This window comes from Platalea leucorodia, assembly GCF_965183815.1.
Source record: "Platalea leucorodia genome assembly, chromosome: 4".
Lineage (NCBI taxonomy): Eukaryota > Metazoa > Chordata > Aves > Pelecaniformes > Threskiornithidae > Platalea > Platalea leucorodia.
This window is the reverse complement of record NC_138826.1, coordinates 59,763,324-59,781,533: the sequence shown is the minus strand read 5'-3', so window position 1 is coordinate 59,781,533 and position 18,210 is coordinate 59,763,324. Positions and strand designations below refer to the sequence as shown.

The following is an 18,210-nucleotide window of genomic DNA, read 5'->3' as shown; positions in this document are numbered from 1 at the left end:
GAGGCTGGTGTGCTCCTTCTTTTATTGACTTCTCAGTGACAGACCTTCAATCACCAGCTCAGCCAGCTAAATGAGCAACAGCATCGCGTGCTTCTTTGCAGTGCAGGGAAACAGAGCCAGGCACTGCTTTGTCCCTGTCACACCTTTCTGCAAGTCCCCATTGTCCAAAATGTGGAAAAAAGTCTTTCCTAGCCTGGGATTTCTAGCTAAATCCTCCTCTTTTCACTGCTAAGTAGTTCTACTTACAGTGATGGAAGACAGCCTTGGCTGGAAAAGTCGCACGACACACAGACACACAATGAAGATGGAGCCACGTGACAGTTTCACATGATGACAGCGCAGCGAAGAGATGAATTTGCACGCAGCAGTCATGGAGGTGATGTAGGAGAGAGATGAAGAAAGCACAAAAGGAAATGGCAATGAGCAGGGCAGCAGCGAGAACCCTCCTCCCTTCTTCTCACACCTGAAGCAAAGACTAAATCAAACTGCAGGCATTTAGCACCCACAGCAGCTCCAGGTGGGAGGAACACCAGGTCTGTCTGTCCTCCAGAAAGAGCAGTCCCTCCTGCAGTGCCCCAAGTACTGCACTTGCTCATCTGACTCTTCCCCACCGGTTTCTGCATGGGGCCACTCCCGTTATCCTGACGTGTGTTAAGCAGCAGCCAGGGCCACACAGAGGATACCTGCAACTGCTACCACTGTCTCTGGCGATCCTTTTTGGAGGAGGTGAGCGGGACCTAAACAGTACCCAGGCATTGGGCTGGTTCTCTGACTAGAAGGAAGATGATGCTTTCTAAAAATGACTGTTTCCCCATTACGCCAGGAGAGTTCAGTGCAGATGACTCAGCCCCACAGTTAGCAGGGAAGGTACCGCTGTCTCCACAAAAAGCACCGGTAGTGCTGAATAATTACTGAGGATGTAATAACGGCACCTACGTGGCTGTGCAGAGCACTCCTCACCTTTCCCTTCGGCTCACCTCAGGGCCATTAATATCCCCCCGCCTGTGGGCCAGGGATGGGACTGCAGAGACTCCCAGGATGTTTTTAGGAGGCAGCACTGCAGCTGTAGGGCAGATCACTGGATTTCAACCCAGACATACCCCTCTGCTGCACTCAGCTGCTGTGCAATACCATGTGCCATCATCTTTTCTCTTCCAGAGGGGGGTCCAGTGGGCAAGCGAAGACCCTCCATGTGTTATTGAACCTTACAGGTTTCTGACTAGCTTTTTGGGACCCCTGCTAGGCTCCGGAGATCCTGCTGCTCCAGCCCTGCTCTGTCCGGTCCTGTAGGCCACCCTCAGGAAAGACTCAAGGGAGTGTTTCCAACCGAAGGGCTTTGCAGCTGATGGTCTCTCTCACCTGATTGCCTGTAGGGTGGGGGTCCTTGGAAAGAAGAGCCTCCCCCCACCCCAGCAGCTACCCTGAGGAAAGCAAGCAGCATGCTCTGAGCCACACACACCTCGCCCTGACTGCTCAGCTGATGTGGTAGCCTGAAATGAGGGTGGGAGTGGGGGAAGATGAGGTGGTGGTGGGACCTGGAAGCTGGATTCCAGGGTCCACGGAGGGAGAGGTGGTGGAGCAGATGGTGGCCTCCTGTGAGGCTTCCCTGTACAGCTTCTTCTGCCACCAGCGGCTGTAACACTCACATGCTATGGGGCGGCTGGACTTTTGTGTACTCACCATCTGCCAAGTTGTCTGAGTGCCAGAAGCTACTCATGTTAAACTCCAAAAGGAAGCTGTCAAAAGAGCAAGAACAGAGGATGCTTTTTCAGCAGCCTGGAAGGATGCAGGTGTCAGGGAGATGGCCCCGTCGCCCAGTGAGTATCAGTTCTAAAATGTTTACTATGAATTTGCTGGCAGTGGAAGTCTGAGGGTTTTTTTTTTTTTAATTTTTTTTTCTTTCCTCTCCACATGATGAGAGTGTAGCTCTCTATCATGGGATCGGTACTGTGGAATAATTGAATGGGCTTTTACCTGAAGTGCGTGCTCTGCGGAGGCCTTGCCAGTGAAGGAAGGACTGAGCAGCCCCCAAGGCTGGGAGGGGATTCAGTCACCATGAGACCCACCTGAGGAGCAGGCACAGGTGGCCAACAGGGAGCCCGTACACTGGCTACACGGAGGCAGCTGCACATCATGAATTATTCTGAATCACAGTCGAGCCCTAGGAGCTGGATTTTTTCCATACCTTGCCTTTTGCACACCCAGCAAGCTGAGCAGCGGCACTTTCATCCTAATTTGAACTTGCACTCCGATTACCCCCAGCAGTTTGAGGTGAGCCTGAATCCGGAGCTTGACTCACGGCCTCCCCTCCTTCCTCCCCTGCCTGTCACTCAGACCTGAGCTCCCTGGCTTCCTTCCTTCAGCCTTCGCCCTCTGCAAAGCGAAGGTGTGCATTTGCTCATCACGGGCAAAGGAGACAGGCAAGAGGACTTTGCATCAAGGATCCGCACGGGGCCCCGGGAGACCCGAGTCCTATTTCTGACTCTGCCACTTTGTACTGAGTGACTTCAGGTAAATCCCAGACCCGCTCCAGGCCTCTGCCTCTCAAAATGGGAATAGTAATAGCTTTCTGTCTCCCAGGAGCAAGGCGCTGAGCTGAAAGTCAGGAGAAGGCTGAGAGCAATGCCCTACGCGGAGGCCTCTGCTTGCAGCTTTCTCAGCTCTCGCCCCCCTTGGTCTGAGCCTCCCAAACACCCCCATCTTTTGGTACTCACATGAGGAAATCACTTATCAGCCATTTCACTGCAGCTAGAAAGGCATAAATTGGCTGGAGAACAAAAGAAGAAATGAGAAATACCATAAGGACCTGGTCAGAGAGTTTATAATTGTTATGCAGGACCCCACGTTTCAGACCAATTCCCTCCACTGATCAGAGCTCTTGAAGACAGGCTGGAAATTCAAGGTCTGAGCATCACTGGAAAATGTTCAAAATACATCAAAAGCCAGAGGAGCTGCCTTGCTACTAATAATATCTTCTCACCCCCTCCCCGTCAGGGTCAGGGAGTTTATCACAAATGTATGAAGGACTTTGAAGATGTAATTGCTTGATGATTTCTCTCCAGTATGGATGACCTTGAGAGCTCAGAGCAGAAGAGAAACACAGCTAAATGGGACACCACCAGTTTAGGATGCTTTTATGTTCTGATAGCAAGTGGTGTTTCTGGGACAAGTGACAGCATTGCCCAGGATTTAGTATTATCTGCCATTGATTGATTATGCTTAACTGTGCTTTCATCCAGCTTTTCCTCAAGATGGCATGACTTCTGTCATCTTCCTGCTTTTCAGCTACAAATTGGAAACCCAGCATTGTCCCAGGGACAATTAATCTGCAGAGGATCCTGCTGCTGCTTTTCTTCATGGTAACCATGTCTAATTTTCATGTCTCCTTCTCATAATCATGCCTGTATCCTCAAACCCAAAACAGATGCAGCAGTCACAGGACACAAGACAATGTTCCATTACTGCTAACTGACTTAACCAAAATAAGTCAGAAAATAGTAAAATGCACAGAGGGTTGGGAATTTCACTGATTTTTCCTTTGAATGATGCATATGAAAAATGGACTTTTTTTTGTTTCTTCCTTTTTGAGGGTTTTGCTAAGAGGGGAAAGGGAGAGATGAAGGCCGAATGCTCACCCTTTTATTCTCTTCCTCATTCACCTGTTTTTTGGCCGCTCGTATTTTGTGACATTTCTTTCAGTAATCAAAATTCTTGAGGATATGATCAAGCAAATATTTTCATTGCAATCGCAATATTTTATCATCTATCCAGCTTAAGTACAGCTATTACCAAAACTGATATATTGTTAAAAATGTAACACATTATTAAAAAGTAATGTTTTGTTGAAAATTCTTTTACTGGAAAAAAACGACCATGTCATGCTGTAGGATGTACTTCCAGCACACCACATTTTAAAGTATCAAAAATGCAATCATAACAGCAATAAACACATCCCTGTTTAGTTTGAAGTGGCCTGAGTGTTGAGTAATTACTTAGTCCTGCCTGTTCAAGGCCAGGTTAGGAAGGTAGAGTGGGATTAGATTATTAGCTTGTATCAGACTAGAGAGAGGTTGCATTTGGGTACTGGCAAAACTATTCACTCTGATAGCTTGTTTCCCTGGGCTATCAGCGTTTCTCGGCAGCTTTAACCCCTTTCTCCGTTGCTCCAAGCCCACTCACGTTTCCCTGAGAGGCTGACAGCTTTCTCTCAGATGCTCTGTTCCCTGACAGTGCAACTCTCCTCTTTCTTTGAGCTGCTGAGTAAAACCATGCCCTGTAAAAGCATTTCTGTTCATGTCAGCTGCAAGCTGGTTCTTCAGCTTTTAGGAGAAGCCTGGCATAGTCTAGTTCCTGTCCTCTCCCTGGTCCTTCCAATTGTCAGTGAGATCCTATACGCCAATAGAAAGCCAAATTGGAAACCACTGTCAGTGGCCACCACTGCCTCAGAAATCTGCCTTAGATGAGTTTGGACATTCCCATCACTTGAAAGCAAACAGCTCCTAAGCTCTTTTGGGGACCATGCTACACCAAGGTGTTGGAGACATCCTAGGAGAAAGCCTCCACAGCCAAGCTCAGAGAGGGCTGCGTGCCGACAGATACATACGCTGAGCAGAGGCCGGGCACCACTGTGGTGGTGGTGGGGTACTTTGCACATCGCTTGATAATCATACATGGTCACCCTGCAATCAACACAAAACAAGCAAGCAGTCAAAAGCAAGCAATGCAACTGCCTACGGCACACACACGTCAGCGTGCACTACTTTTTCTATAAAAGTTTCTGTATGGGAGAACTAACGCAGTGGCCTGCTTACATGTCTTTGCTGTTTGGTGAGGGCTGGATTTCACAAAGCGAGAAATACAGGCCCCGGATTAATGTAACTGGGTCAGTACAGGAGGAAATATGTCCCTAATTTCAGATGGTGAGTAAAGCAGGCTGTGAAGTGGAGAATTATAATTGTATCATCTACCTCAGGTCCCCCTAGTTTCTGTTTTCAAGCCACTGAAACTCTGAACTCTCTTTTGGCATGGGCTGGGGGAGTGGAGTGAGACGAACAGAGGTATTTTTAGGAGAGAGAGAAATGTGCTCAGCCAGCTGCAACGCCACATCTGGGGGGCTCTCAGACAACTGCTCATAGAAAGGCTTTCCAAGTGGCAGGAGGAACCACCCGAAACACCAAGAAGTGTTTCCCGTAGCATCTTGCCCTGGAAAAGACAGAGGAGCAGCTGCTTTCTGGCAAAACGGAGATCAGGAGTTACTGTCTCTCTGGGTGCTTTGCAGCAGGTGGAAGAGCAGGGGATGAGGAGAAACAGTGTGTGGTGACGATGGCTGAGCAAGTCAGGGGAGGGGGCAGGTAGCTAAAGGAGCTCTTGTAGCCAAATAAGAGAGCCACATGCACCTGCACGTGTATTTTCCCCTGCTCAGTGGTGCTGCTTAGGGGGACCAGTAGGCTCTGACCCACACACCAGCCGAAGAAAGAGAAGTACAGTGCAGAGCTCCCCCACTTACCGCCTGAACATGCCCATGTTTAGCAGCTGGGTCATTACTGAGCCATCCACTGCACCAAAAAATTTTCCAGTCTGCAAGCACAAGAAAGGAAAAAAACAGAATAAACTGTCAATGGTAAAATTTCCAAATGCTTGATGGCTCCAGCTGATCCAGTCTGTCTGGAGCCCTACTACACATAACGAGTGTTTTATAAGGAGGTAATGCCGAGCTTTGTCCTTTGGCTGGCTGGAAAGCTTGAGGGAGGACTTCCTCCATCACCAGCTGGCATCCTGCACCATTCCTATTGTGCTTGGAAATGATTTAGCCCATGTAAGTCCCTGAAGATTGTGACAGAAAAAGGCAGACTCTCAAGCTGCAGAGACCCAGGCACGTTCATTCACTGGCAGCCCAGGCTCTCCTGTGGGTTTTTGTGAATCCACGTTCTCTGGATCTGAACGCCTGAGTCTCTTCTGCTTGAGCCTCTCGGCTAGCCTGCGGCCGCAGTGGCTTCGGAAACCTCTGCTCTCCTCCTGCCCTAGGCAAACTGACTCACCAGGCGTAAGTGCGCCATACACATTTACTTAGGTAGCAAACACAATTTTACAACCCCCTGCTGTGCAAGTTCTGAGCAGGCAGTAACACAAACGACACAACACACACTGACCCATCCCTTTAGCTTACACACTACGCACTGGCACGGCCAGAACTGTGCTAGCACAGACTCCATCCTAGCTAAAGTTGCATTTGCATGCCTGGACTAAAAGCAGAGCTCATGGTCCTCTGGTCCCATTTATGTTTTGGAGTCGATAACCTCAAATACGGTCCCAATCCCAAATCCTGGAACTGCTGCTCAAAAGACTTCTTCAAACAAACAATGGTTCTGGCTTTCCTTATTACTAAACCATGACAAATCTATTGCAAAAATGCTTCGAATCTGCCAAGTCCACTGCTTTGTTTGCAAGCAAGTAAATAAAATACTCATAAAGAATAAAAGCGCAGATACGAGCTGTCCTCCATCTATTTTTCTGTCTCATGGGTCTTGACACAGTCAATACCTCCCATATGTTATGGAACTGTTCATGCAGTTTGGGGGGGCATTTTACTTTTCCACTGATAGGTTAGCAGTCATTTAGCACTTATTAGCAGATGACAGATGACTTCATTTATTTGAGTGGGGTATTTCCACTAAAAAAACCCAACCCTTAGGCAGATTTACCTAAGATCATATGGTAATCACCTAACAGTAGTGTTACATGGTTATGAGCCTCTTCCCAACAGGCTTTGGACAGTGTTTCACTGTATAAATCGATACATAACATAAACTCTCCTTTGAGCATTTAGGCTATAATCGTCTCAGACATAGTCAAATGTGTCTGAGCAAGCGCTAACTTTTTTTTCACCTCCCTCGCTCTTTCAATCTGATTAGGGTGGTGAGGAGGCCAGCTGCTTCCATTTAATACCAGTCTGCAGCCCCAGCAGGAGCCAGCAGGATTTAATGCAGCGCAGGCTGCAGCCGGTGTGGCAAGGGCAGAGGGCCACTGCAGGACTGTAAATGGGGCCCACCCTGTCCAGAGATGCTGATGTCTGACTGAATTTCTCCAGGCAGGATGTCATTCCTATAGGTACAAGTATGAGGAGCTATTAGTGTAATTGGGAGTAAGGCCTAGGGAACGTGTTCAGAAAAGCATCAGCAAACCGGCCTTTAACACTGAATCAGACATTCAAAGCTTGGTGCTGTTTTAGGTACCCTGTGCAGGTAGTAACACAGGAAAGCATCACTTGGCAGAAACCAAAGCGGTCCTGTACTGAAGCGACACTTGGCAAAGCAGCTGTCATTACAACCTGCTTCCTCCAGTGACTGGCTGCTGCTCTCCCAGGCATCCCTCTGCTGTGTTTCTCCTAACTCCCAGCTCTGGGCAGGTTTCCACAGGCCCTTGCAATTTCACAGGTTCACAGCACAAAGCATCTACTCTGACACCCTGCGTGACACACGCTGTACCACATCCCCCTGCAGCTGAGAGCGCACAAGTACACGTGCAGGCTATGCACAGGAAAGAGATGCATCCTGGAGCACACATATGGCTCACAAGATACATCACTGCTCACAGACATGTATGTGTCCATGCTTTGCTGGCTCGTTGAGCAATTTGTACTTTTGGCACACGCAAAAGCTGTAGACAAATGGGATCTGCCAAATGGGCCAGGCTTTGGGCGAGCGGGCAGGCTCCTCGCTGCATGTCTCAAACAAAGCCAGACCTTACTTCTCCACAAGCTCTGCCCAGCCCCAGTGGGATCTTGGCCTTTTAGCTGCCACCCTTCACCCTGTCCCTGGAATCCCGCCTGGGCAGAGCTTGCAGTTGCCTCGGGGAGAAGGTAGCAGTCCTAGAGAAAGAGGTTTAGTGAGCAAGGGGACATCTGGACGCAGCAGGTGGAGGGAGCTCCAGACCTCTGATCCACAGCTGTGCCTCTGGCTGGCAGCAAAAGGCAGCTAAAAACTCAGGGGCGGTCGTGGGGCCATGAGCAGAAACATAGCACCATAGCGTGGAGCAGCCCTCGCTGCAGCACAGCCTGGGCCTGCCACTTACTTTCCCTTCCTCCCCTGCCCTAGATCGCCTCTCCTCTCCCTCACCCACTCCCTTCTCCTGCCTCTGGCTATTAACTCTTTGCTCCCTCCATGATGAGTCTGGATGGGGGGATTAGCCTGAATTAAGAGATTACCCATTCTTCCCCAAGTAATCCTGCAGGGAGCCTCCAACGTTTCACTCATTAAAATCCTGAGTCCCTCTTTCTTCCATGGTGGCTTCTGGCTGCTGGTAAGCTTTCTGCTGCCTTCAGGCAGAGGTTATTAGAGCTGATCCCCCAACCCAAGCCACTCTGGTGTGATCACCACGGGAAGGAGGTGAGGGCGGCAGGCAGCCCTGGGGGGGCGGCAGGCTGAGAGCACTGTAAAGCATGGCAGCCCCAAGGGAGCGAGCAGAGAGAAAAAACAAAACATTTCGGAGCCCCCAGAACAGGTCTCCAGTGCCAGCTGCTCGCCCAGGGGCTATAAGGACACGGGCACTTTGGCACCTCTCCACTGTTCTTTTAGCTTGCACTTTGCCCCGGGAAGCAGGTGTTTTGGACATGAAAGTTCCTTGGCTGCCTTCCTCGGGGAAGCCGGGATGCATGTGGGGCCCTGCTTGTGCTGGATGGCTCGCCTGTGCACCCTCGCTCCTTTGGCATCCGATAAGCTCCCCTCCATCCTGGCCGGTGGGGCAGAAGAGGCAGCATGCGGGCAGGCTGCCCTTCTCCCCACTGCTGGGCTGAAACGCTGACCTGGGAAGCTGAGCCACTCTTGCTGGTCCTGGTGTCAAGTATGAGGCAGGGAGGGAGGGCAGCGAACTAGCTGACTTCTCCAGAAAGGCAAAAACCCCCACAAAAATCCAGGTATGGCATTTTTTTTTGCATTATGATAAAGGATGCACTGAGGGAAGAGCGCGGGATAGTGCAGGGCAGGCCACATAGCAGCAAGGGATCCCACACAGCAATATCCAGGTGGCAAGGCTATGAAACCCAGGGTATTGATTTAATGCCACTGCTGTCTTGAATCCCCTGTAGGGTTTAACAGTGTGGACACTCATGGTGCCACTGGGAAATAAAAGCAGTAACTGGAACAAGATAAAGAAATCAGAAGAAAAGTAGTGGAGAACTCTCTGAGATCAGGGGAGGTAACTGGAGGAGATGACAGCTCTGGTGCCTGCCAAAATGCCTGATCTTGGAGGCATGTGGATAATGTTTATAATTTACCCAAATCCACTATAATGCCATGTTTCTGCTAGTCACATCTTTCAGAGACGAGTTTTTTGAAAAACCCATTAGATGCAGGAAAAAAAGCCATAAGATACAGGAAAAATACAGAGATACAACCCAGGAGGGAGGTGCTGAGGATGAACAGTAGACGTGGTACCTAAAGGGCGTAGTTGCCTTTATCTATGGACACATGCCACAGGACTCAGTAAAGCACCTCTGAAAATGCCATGGCAGTCAGAGGAGGAAACAGTGACTCCTAGGACTACCAACCCATCCCAAACATGCAGCAGGACCTGGCCTCCGAGAGTAGGGAGCCAATACAACTTTACAGCATTTTGCTCCTTTATTTTTCAAGTTTTCTTTCCTTTTTTTTTTTTGGCACACCACATCATTGAAGGGTCACTTTTACTGGAATATTCAGTGCGCCGCGTAGGTCACGTTCCCAACAGAAAAGAGGTTGGTTATTCCTTGCAATATGCCCCCCGTGATATCTGTCTGTATCACCCCCCGGTGCCACTATGTTGTGGATTCATTTTGCTTTCTGAGTCTCAACAGTTCTCATCTTGGCCTCTCTGAACTTACTGTGTAATGCCTGCAGAATTCACGATCTCACCTTTTTCTTTTGCCAGCCTATTCTGAATATGCTAACCAACACAAGTCCAGATGGGAAACCACGGGACTCATATAGCTGACGTTTTCCATCTAAATATCCATCTAAAAATTCCTCCTCTTTCTTTTCTGTCGCAGCTACTTTGAGATCAATGCTACTACTTCACGCTTCACTCTTTAACCAGAACTTCTTTAACAGCCTCTTGTAAGGGACTCTGTTCAAGGCTTTTAGAAAAACTGAAATGCAGTAGGTCATCCATTCCCCCTTATCTCCTGATTTACTCACACTTTCAAAGAACTATAGCTGATAAGATAGGTTTTCTTCCTTTATAGAAGCTGTGCTGCTTGTCCCAGTCACATACATTGGGTGTCCTGTTACCTTATTTTTAATTTCTATTTCAATCTATTTGTCACATCTTGAAGAAAGGAATTTCTGGGATAGGATCTACTGCCTTTTGGAAATACACATACAGTATTTGTTAACTCCAGTACTATGGAAATTTTAATGAAACTCCACACTTCTGTCGGTAACAAAACTGCTTCATTTCCCATTTCTTGTATAAGCCCACTCTTGCTATTGACTTATTGCTTTGTAGTTTATGAGACTGTTCCAACACGTCGCTTTCTGACGTCCAAATCTACGGCCTTTTATTATTTTGAAACAAATAGCTCTGTGGTGAGTTTACTGGAGAGCAGAAAAGTATAGCTAAACCATGCGGTGACTGGTAGTGTTGACTTTACCCAGGCTGCCATGGATGTCACATCACAAACTGTGCCTCTTCAGCACCCTAGAAATGGTCGTGGAGGCACGGCAGCAGAAGGAAAGGAAACAACTTTTGCTGCTTGTATTTTCATTACTACTCCGAGTCTTTTTCCTTACTCTTTTCACCTCTGGGAGTCCAGTAAATCTTCCAGTTCTTCAGGTGTGCTCCTGTTTCCAATTTGCTTAAATGATTTTGTCTTCATTTTTGCCTTTGGCATTTTGCTCTTACCAGCCCCTCAGTTTCCTTCCCTGAAGAACGCCTGCTTCGACTTCAGAGGTGCTCAAAAGCGCTGCTCCCCCCCCCTCCCCTCCCCTCCCTTCCCTTCCCACGTCAGGGCACGCACGCCTGCCTTCTGGGACTGTCTCAGATCATCTTTCAGTAGCATCTGCACCGAGGGAAAGGAGTCTAATAATTTCCTCACTTCTAGATAAAAAGATATTTTGACTAGTTCCTTCCTTATCACTGCAAACTCCTTCCTTACCTAGGATATGCTGTCACTCTGCCAGGAGGCTTCCCCCTCACCGCACAGCTGAATTTAATTATACAGCGGCCCCCTCCCCCTTATTACACAGTAGAACTTCATTTGTTTTAACCAGCTCTGGTGGGTTATTTAGGAACAAGCCAAGCACATTCTCCTTCTTCTCTTATGCTCTCTTACCTCTGCAGGTCTTTTGGAAACGAGTATAAAGCCGTTATTATCAATGAGGAAGCAATTCAGAATCTGCAGAGATGAAAGAGAAGCAACATTAAAGACAGCTTTTTCCATGGTTGTCTGGAACGTACCGCTGTGTGCGGGATGGAGCGGTGTGGGCTTGTGCTTATGGCAACAGCCTTGGCATTTCCATGCGTAGTCCCACGGCTCAGCTACCACGGGTTTTAGACAATTGACTTTTCCCTCTCTGCCTCCATTTTGAGGCATTTAGTTCGTGAGCTTTCTGTGACAGAGATTGTCCCTTGCCAGGGCTGTGTGCAGGCCTAGCAGGCTCTGAGCCACACTCAAGAAGACAAGACATCCTGCAGGAACCAGCAGGATATTTGGAGAGCACTTCTCTTTAATAAAATGGTATCGGATGCTTGCCATCTTCAGATTTCAGAGTTTTATAACCACTCTTGAAATAACCTTCACCTCACCACTGAGTACCAGTGCTGGTCTTTTATTTTTATTTTGCAGAGCAGAAAATGGAAGCACAGAGTTTAGATGAAAATCTTTAGGTCTCACAGGGAAAAACTAGGATGCAGAGGAAATCCTACACGAACATGGAAGGAAAATTCTCTGGTGATCCCACTCTCCAGGGCAGAGGAGCTCCTGTCCCAAATATGCCTGAGACCAAGGATGAAGCAGTGGCGTAAATGCAAAGAAGGGTGCCCAGCACGTGTGGCATGCTGACATCCAGTCTCTTTGGCAGACCTGGGATGCCAATGAGACACCCTTAGAGGAGATGGACTCTCCTTAGAGCCACTGGCTGGAATCCCCATGCCCCTGGCCAGGCTCAGCTGACATCTCACAGCTGAGGGGAAGACCTAAACTGCAGGTTTGTCTCAACAGCATGAGGTCCTGCCCCAGCTGTGCAACCTCTTGTGAGGAAACGACCGGCAATACCCGATTTTGGGGGAGACAAAGACCTCCAGACAGCAGGTAGTCAATCAGACCTGTCACAGGTACAGAGAAGAAATCTGGGCAACTTACATCATCCTGACAGCTTAGTGGACAGGCACCGTCCAAGGCACTGCACTGGAAAGGAAAAGCGGGGCATTAACCGTGGCGTGATCTCATCTTACAGTCTCCCCCTTGGGACTGCTGAGCTAAAGGTCTCCATACCAGCATCCCATAAAGCTCTGCAATTTAGCTGGTGTTTCCACCAAGACGAGCTCTACAGCATGCACAGCTAGCACCCCCCAAGTTGGCCACTCAGCGGCTCTGCGTACTCCCCACCTCTCTGAGCAACGTCCCTTTTGCGGAGGGCTCTGATCCTGCCCCTGCCTCCCTGCCACGCTTCCAGCAGTACCTATGCACTTCGAGCAGAGGTGGCACTTGTGAAGAAAGGGGGCAGCATCAAGCTCTCTGCCTGAGAAAGCAAAGGTTACTGTGCACCAGTGAGAAACAAGCATGCATTTCAGCATCTGCTAGTATCTGGACTAAACACATGGCATGGTATTTTAGATCAGGATTCTTCTCAGGCAGGGATTTTTTTGCTGTTGTTGCTGTTGGTTTCTTTATTCTCCAGACAGCTAATGATAAAATAGGATGTGAACGGTGCTCGTGTAGCCCAAGGCACCATCCATTTGTTTCATTTAGGATTTCTGTGTACCGGACTTGACATGTGTTTCACAACACTGCACTGGGTGGGGACATGAGGGGTTACGTGGTGAGTAACAAAGCCCTTCAGGTGCTTATTGATTTTGCAATTGTTCCGAGTTTGTCACTGCTGCATGTGTCTGTCTCTTTGTGTTATTTTTCAGTGCTATTTTCTCTACCAGCAGAGGGAAGAAAGCTGACATGGTGTTGCCATTTCTGTACACGGGGTCCCCTTCCTGCCAGAGTTTTTCTAGGGTCAGGGAAGGACACCGGCATGTCGCGTAGCCTGTCTGCTCTTGGCCAGCTGCCCTTTATTTCCACAGAACTCTTATACATAAACCCCAGCCGCCTTTCTGGATGATTCTCAGAAACAAGAGGTGAATTTGCCATTTCAAACCACAAGAAGACCATTACTTTCTGTTAGAATTTGTTTCTCCTCTAGAGTTTTGCAGAACAAAACCAATAGTTTCAGGTTTCCATCCGTCTGCTCAACTTCAGAGAGACTCAGAGATGCCTGATTTTGTTTCAAGCCCTGTGGCTTTGCAATATCGCATGCTCGTGCTCCAATCCTGACTGGCTTTTTGAGGCTCTAGGGATGATGGTTTAAAAACATCCCTTTATCCACAGTTGCAAGCATCACCTCACTCTTGCCTCACCACAAAACAGCATCGTGTTGTTTTGTCTCCCTGGATGCACGCATAGAGGTGGCCCTGTACTTCATCCCTGGTGGGTTCCTTCATTTGGTCAGCAGAGAAATATGGCCACAACGAACCACTATTATGGCCTTGGGGATAACAAATACAGAGCCCAGAGCTTGGAAATCAGAACAGAAACCTAGGTGAACCAGAGTGGTTTCCCACAAGAAGAACTCATGTCTCACAAGATCTTCCTCAGCAGTGTGAGGACCGAGTCTCGCTGCCACTGCTCTTCCAGACCTGGAGAAGCTCCAGCAGTGCCCGGTGCTGGGCTGGCCATGCAGCAGCGGGACTGCAGTGAGAAGCCTGATCTGAGAGCACCAGCAGCTTGCAGGGAGCCCCTGAGGAGGGGGCAGAGCTGAACCTGAGCTCCCTGGTCACTCTGAGACCACATCTACTGCCTTACGGGCACAGCTCCCTCCTCAGAGACCAGCCTGCCTCACAGCATCCTCCTGCTGTTGGTCAGGTCTCTGAAATGCTGTGACCCAGAGTACTTTCAGCTTTGCCAAAGACCCTTAATTACTATGAAGACAAACACAGCCTAGGACAGGCTTGGACCATCTCCAGTGGCTACAGACAAGGGACAGTGCCTATAATATGCTGGCACACAAATGACACAATTATGAAGCCAAGCTGCGGTGAGGCACACCAGGATGCCTCCCCATCCCCAGCTTTTGTCTACTTACATCACTGTCATTGGGCTGGGAGACGGGAGGCACAGCGTGGACATCCAGAGCGACACAGCATGCGGTGAAGCGGGAGAGAGAGAGAAAACAAAATCTGTTAGTCATTCTTCTGTCAAACGGCGGTCGTGTCCTGGGGAACCATACGCAGGCTCTTTTCATACCAGCACCTACCAGGGCCACAGCATGCAGGCACTTGGTACGCGGGCCTCCTTTCAGCTTCTTTAATAAGCCCTGCCGGTTTCACTTAACGCCCATGTGGGCTTGTTTGTGTGAGAACTGCCTGGGTATGGCCCTCAAGAGATTTTTTAAAATGAAGCTCTCTGCTGATGCTACAGAATGTGCTCATGTGCTTTGCCTAAGTCTTTTTAGCTCAGGTTAGGTTTACGTGATCTCCCACCTGTGAGGATGCTCCTGCCACCGTGGCCAACTCTGGGCTTTTCCATTTCCCACGTGTGCCCGCTCCCAGTGAGCAGCCCCCTGCCCTCCTATCTTCTCTGTCATCCTCGTCTGATGACAGTTCCTTCACCTGACAGCAGAGCCACTTCTACTGTGTGCTGCTTTGGTCCCATCAGTCTCACCCCTCCCGTATACCTCCCCGAAAGCAAAGCCTGGGAGGAAAGCCCCTGGGTGGTAAGGGAAAGGTGTTTCACTTTTCCTGCCTCTCAGACTGGGGGCTGTTTTAATTATTCCACTTCTCTCAGTCCAGCAAGTGTGGCCAAAATTAGGACAACACTGACAGCTTATCCCTGGAGCAAATAATTTTTATTTTGGCAAGCTGGTAGCATTTTGTTACCATTATCAAGATGATAAGAGAGGGCAGTAGATTTTTTTTCCATGTGCCCAAAATTGTGTATTTCCATGAGGTTTCTGAAAGGCTGAATGAGCACAAAACATATTTCCACAATTAAATGTGTCATATGCAGCAGAGCTAATGCCAGGCCAGGATGCTGACACTGTCAACATGGCATTTGTGGAACAGACTCACGGCTCACACGGCATTAGTGCCGTCAAAGGATTACAGAAATGTGTGACTTCAAACTAATCTACTTCATAAATCTTTTAATATGAATTTCACAAAAGCCCTCATCAAAATGCCATCGTATGATATAACATAGGATCGACCTAACCGACAGAGCATTAAATTGTCTCTCTGCATGACTGCTGATGGTCCTACCTGTTGCATGGCCATCCAAAACTTGCGTTGGAGCAACTCCAGCTTAATTTGCACACCCACCGCTATGGGAAACAAAAAGGGGGGGGGGGGAGGATGAAAAGAGGAATGTGTGAGAGAGAGAAAGGCAAACACAAGTTAGGAAAGGAAGGGTAAATATTTGCCTGAAGTGATGGGATGGAAATCACAATTGCAACCTGCTTCCAAGTGCGAACGATAAGCACAGGGGGATCAGCGCTGAGTCAGACTGCCAAGTGGGAGTCAGAGGTTTAACAAGGTAGAGCAAAAGGGGACACTGACTACTGTACCAAGGTACCGACACCTCCCTCCCACTAAACACTATGGAGCTACAAACGAATTAACAATAACAACAACAACAAAAAAACCACCAAAAAAAAACCCAGGAGAGTGAGCGCGTGAGCTTTCATCTTTGTCTTTTCTAGATTTGCCTGGCCAGAGCAGATGTTTCTGATCACCCCAGCCTCATCTCCTGCACCACGCGGCATCAATCAGAAATAAAGTAGGCCAGCGTGAGGAAGGGATTCAGTTGAAACCCCACCTGTCTCAAGGGGAGACCATAGTGATTTAGATTTCTCCTAAGCCACTATGAAAGCACACAAATATGAATGCCACTTGATGGAACAGTGTCAATTAGAAGTAGTGCTTCGTTACCCCATCCCAGCCTAGTGCACGCTCCGCTAAGCAAAAGCGTGCGTGTTTCTTAATGAAGTGCGTCCTAATTTCTTGGCTTAATTTCTCTTCTATTCCCACCATCATGTTCCTGAAGTAAAGCACAGCTCCACAGGAGAAGAAATGGTGCAGGGTCTCCCCGACAGAACAACCGAGCTGTCCCCGGGGAGGTTGCCTACAAGCACACGTAATAACCAGCGCAGTCGTGCGCAGCCTGGCATGGTGACGGGGAACAACGGGGCTGTGTGTCAACTAATTGAATCCAAGAGCTCTGCAGGAATTACAGCCTCAAGCGGGACCTTGAAATAGAATATAAAGTGCAAGTGAGGGAGAAAAAGAAGTAGGGAGAGGGAGAGTCTGAGCCTTTTTTCACAACCACCAATATCGGGCGGATGAAGTGTTGCTGTTTCTACAGATTTCCTCTGAATTAGCAGGAGCTTCAAAGGGGGGGAACAGATCCTTTAAATCTGAATCATGCCGTGTGGGTGCTTTTAAGTTAACAGTATGATCTGATGCTCTAATTCAGATGGGTATGAATTAAAACTGGAATATGCAATGGTATATTTTCTTGCAGCATGTACAGAGACCCTTGGCACATGGCATCAGCTCTGCCTTTTATACCAGTGTCCTTGTCACATTCTCACTGCTGATACATCTTACAAAATCCCATTCACAGGCGCTTTTCTTACCCAGCTCTCCCTGCTGTAGACTGAGTCTGACTGCCTGTACGTGGGGGAAAGGAATGATTTTGTAGAGCTGCCTTGCCCTAAGCAAGAGCACGAACCAGACAAGACAAAGAATGCAAACAAAGGAGGAAGGATGGGGCTGAGTCCAGCCTGAGTGAAGATTCATCAGCTTGCGCGAGGCTATCGCAGGCATGGTTTGGCTTGGTGCCCCTGCTGACAAATCGGCAGTCCATGACAGAAGGCAAACAGTGCTGTTGCTGCTGAGTCCGATGAGGCCCACACATCCGATTTGGTATGTAGCTTTAAATAAATTCATCGTTATCCTTTAAAACCATCTCAAGAAAGAGTTATTCCCCTTATCACAGCAGATCACATCAATGGGACTGAGCATTAGCCAGGACATATAGTTTTTAATGAGACTTGAAGAGGAGTTGATACCTACATAACTGACCTTGCAATGCACAGACTTACTCAGTGGCTCATGTTTCTGCCAGAGGGAACATCTAGCCTCAAACTGTTCTTCAAAGACAGCTTAGCCCCTGGTTGTAAAACCCTGCCTCTGCCCAGGAGGCACGAGTAGCACGTATCGAACTTGGACAGAGTTGCCTGCAACATGAGGAAGGAGAGTACCTGGGGGCTCACACTGGTGGCCAGCGGCAGGGACAGAAAGCAGAGTCTCCCAGCTCTTTTCTTCCTCTCTCCACATTGCTCACAGCCATGTCTAACCCATCTGTGCCATCTGTCAGCAAGCCTTGTCCTTTGGATGCAATCTTTGCAGCCCTAACCTCTCTGTAGGGCTTGTGCTTACTCATCTTCTCTGCACTAGCTTGCTCTTTCCTTCCCAGTGGTCCAGCACACATTTCTAGCTATTCCCCATGGAGCTGTGGTGAGCACCACTCTCCTCCTCACGTCATGGCACAGTCTGAAGAGGTCACTGAAAGCAAAGCTGGGGGCTATCCTGCCCTGCAGCCAGGTTTGTCTGTCTGGATGGCACCCATCCCAGGGAACCATACTAGAGGGATCGCTCCATGCTCCTGCCTGGCAGCACTACTCCTCGCCAGTCGGGGTGGATTGGCAGCTCCTGGCAAGAACTGTGAGAAACTTCCACGCATTCAGTTGACCTCAGGAAGACATGGGAGCTGAGGAGAAACAGGCCACAATCACCCTCCCAGTGCTAGTAACAAATAGTCCCCTGGGTGCCTTCAGGCTGTTGGTGAGGCCGGCGAGAAAGGAGGAAACCTGCTGCAGCTCAGCTCAGCTCAGCTCAGCTGAGTTCAGAGGGAGAAAACTGGAATAAACCCCTCTCTGGTTGTTCTGAAGTATAACTGATCGTTAATGA

At 48.8% G+C, this 18,210-nt stretch overlaps 1 protein-coding gene across 1 annotated transcript in view; it reads right to left on the bottom strand.

The window, feature by feature from the left end:
• Positions 1-18,210, bottom strand: part of CACNA2D4 (calcium voltage-gated channel auxiliary subunit alpha2delta 4) — a gene marked incomplete at both ends in the record, with an annotated part of 130,502 nt that overhangs the window by 10,026 nt on the left and 102,266 nt on the right. The window contains 9 exons of the mRNA XM_082310195.1: positions 247-267; positions 1,681-1,736; positions 2,715-2,767; positions 4,604-4,679; positions 5,507-5,577; positions 11,306-11,368; positions 12,335-12,379; positions 14,325-14,339; positions 15,499-15,560. Of these exons, the coding sequence (XP_082166321.1) occupies positions 247-267; positions 1,681-1,736; positions 2,715-2,767; positions 4,604-4,679; positions 5,507-5,577; positions 11,306-11,368; positions 12,335-12,379; positions 14,325-14,339; positions 15,499-15,560 (462 nt within the window). The remainder of the gene's footprint in view (positions 1-246; positions 268-1,680; positions 1,737-2,714; positions 2,768-4,603; positions 4,680-5,506; positions 5,578-11,305; positions 11,369-12,334; positions 12,380-14,324; positions 14,340-15,498; positions 15,561-18,210) is intronic.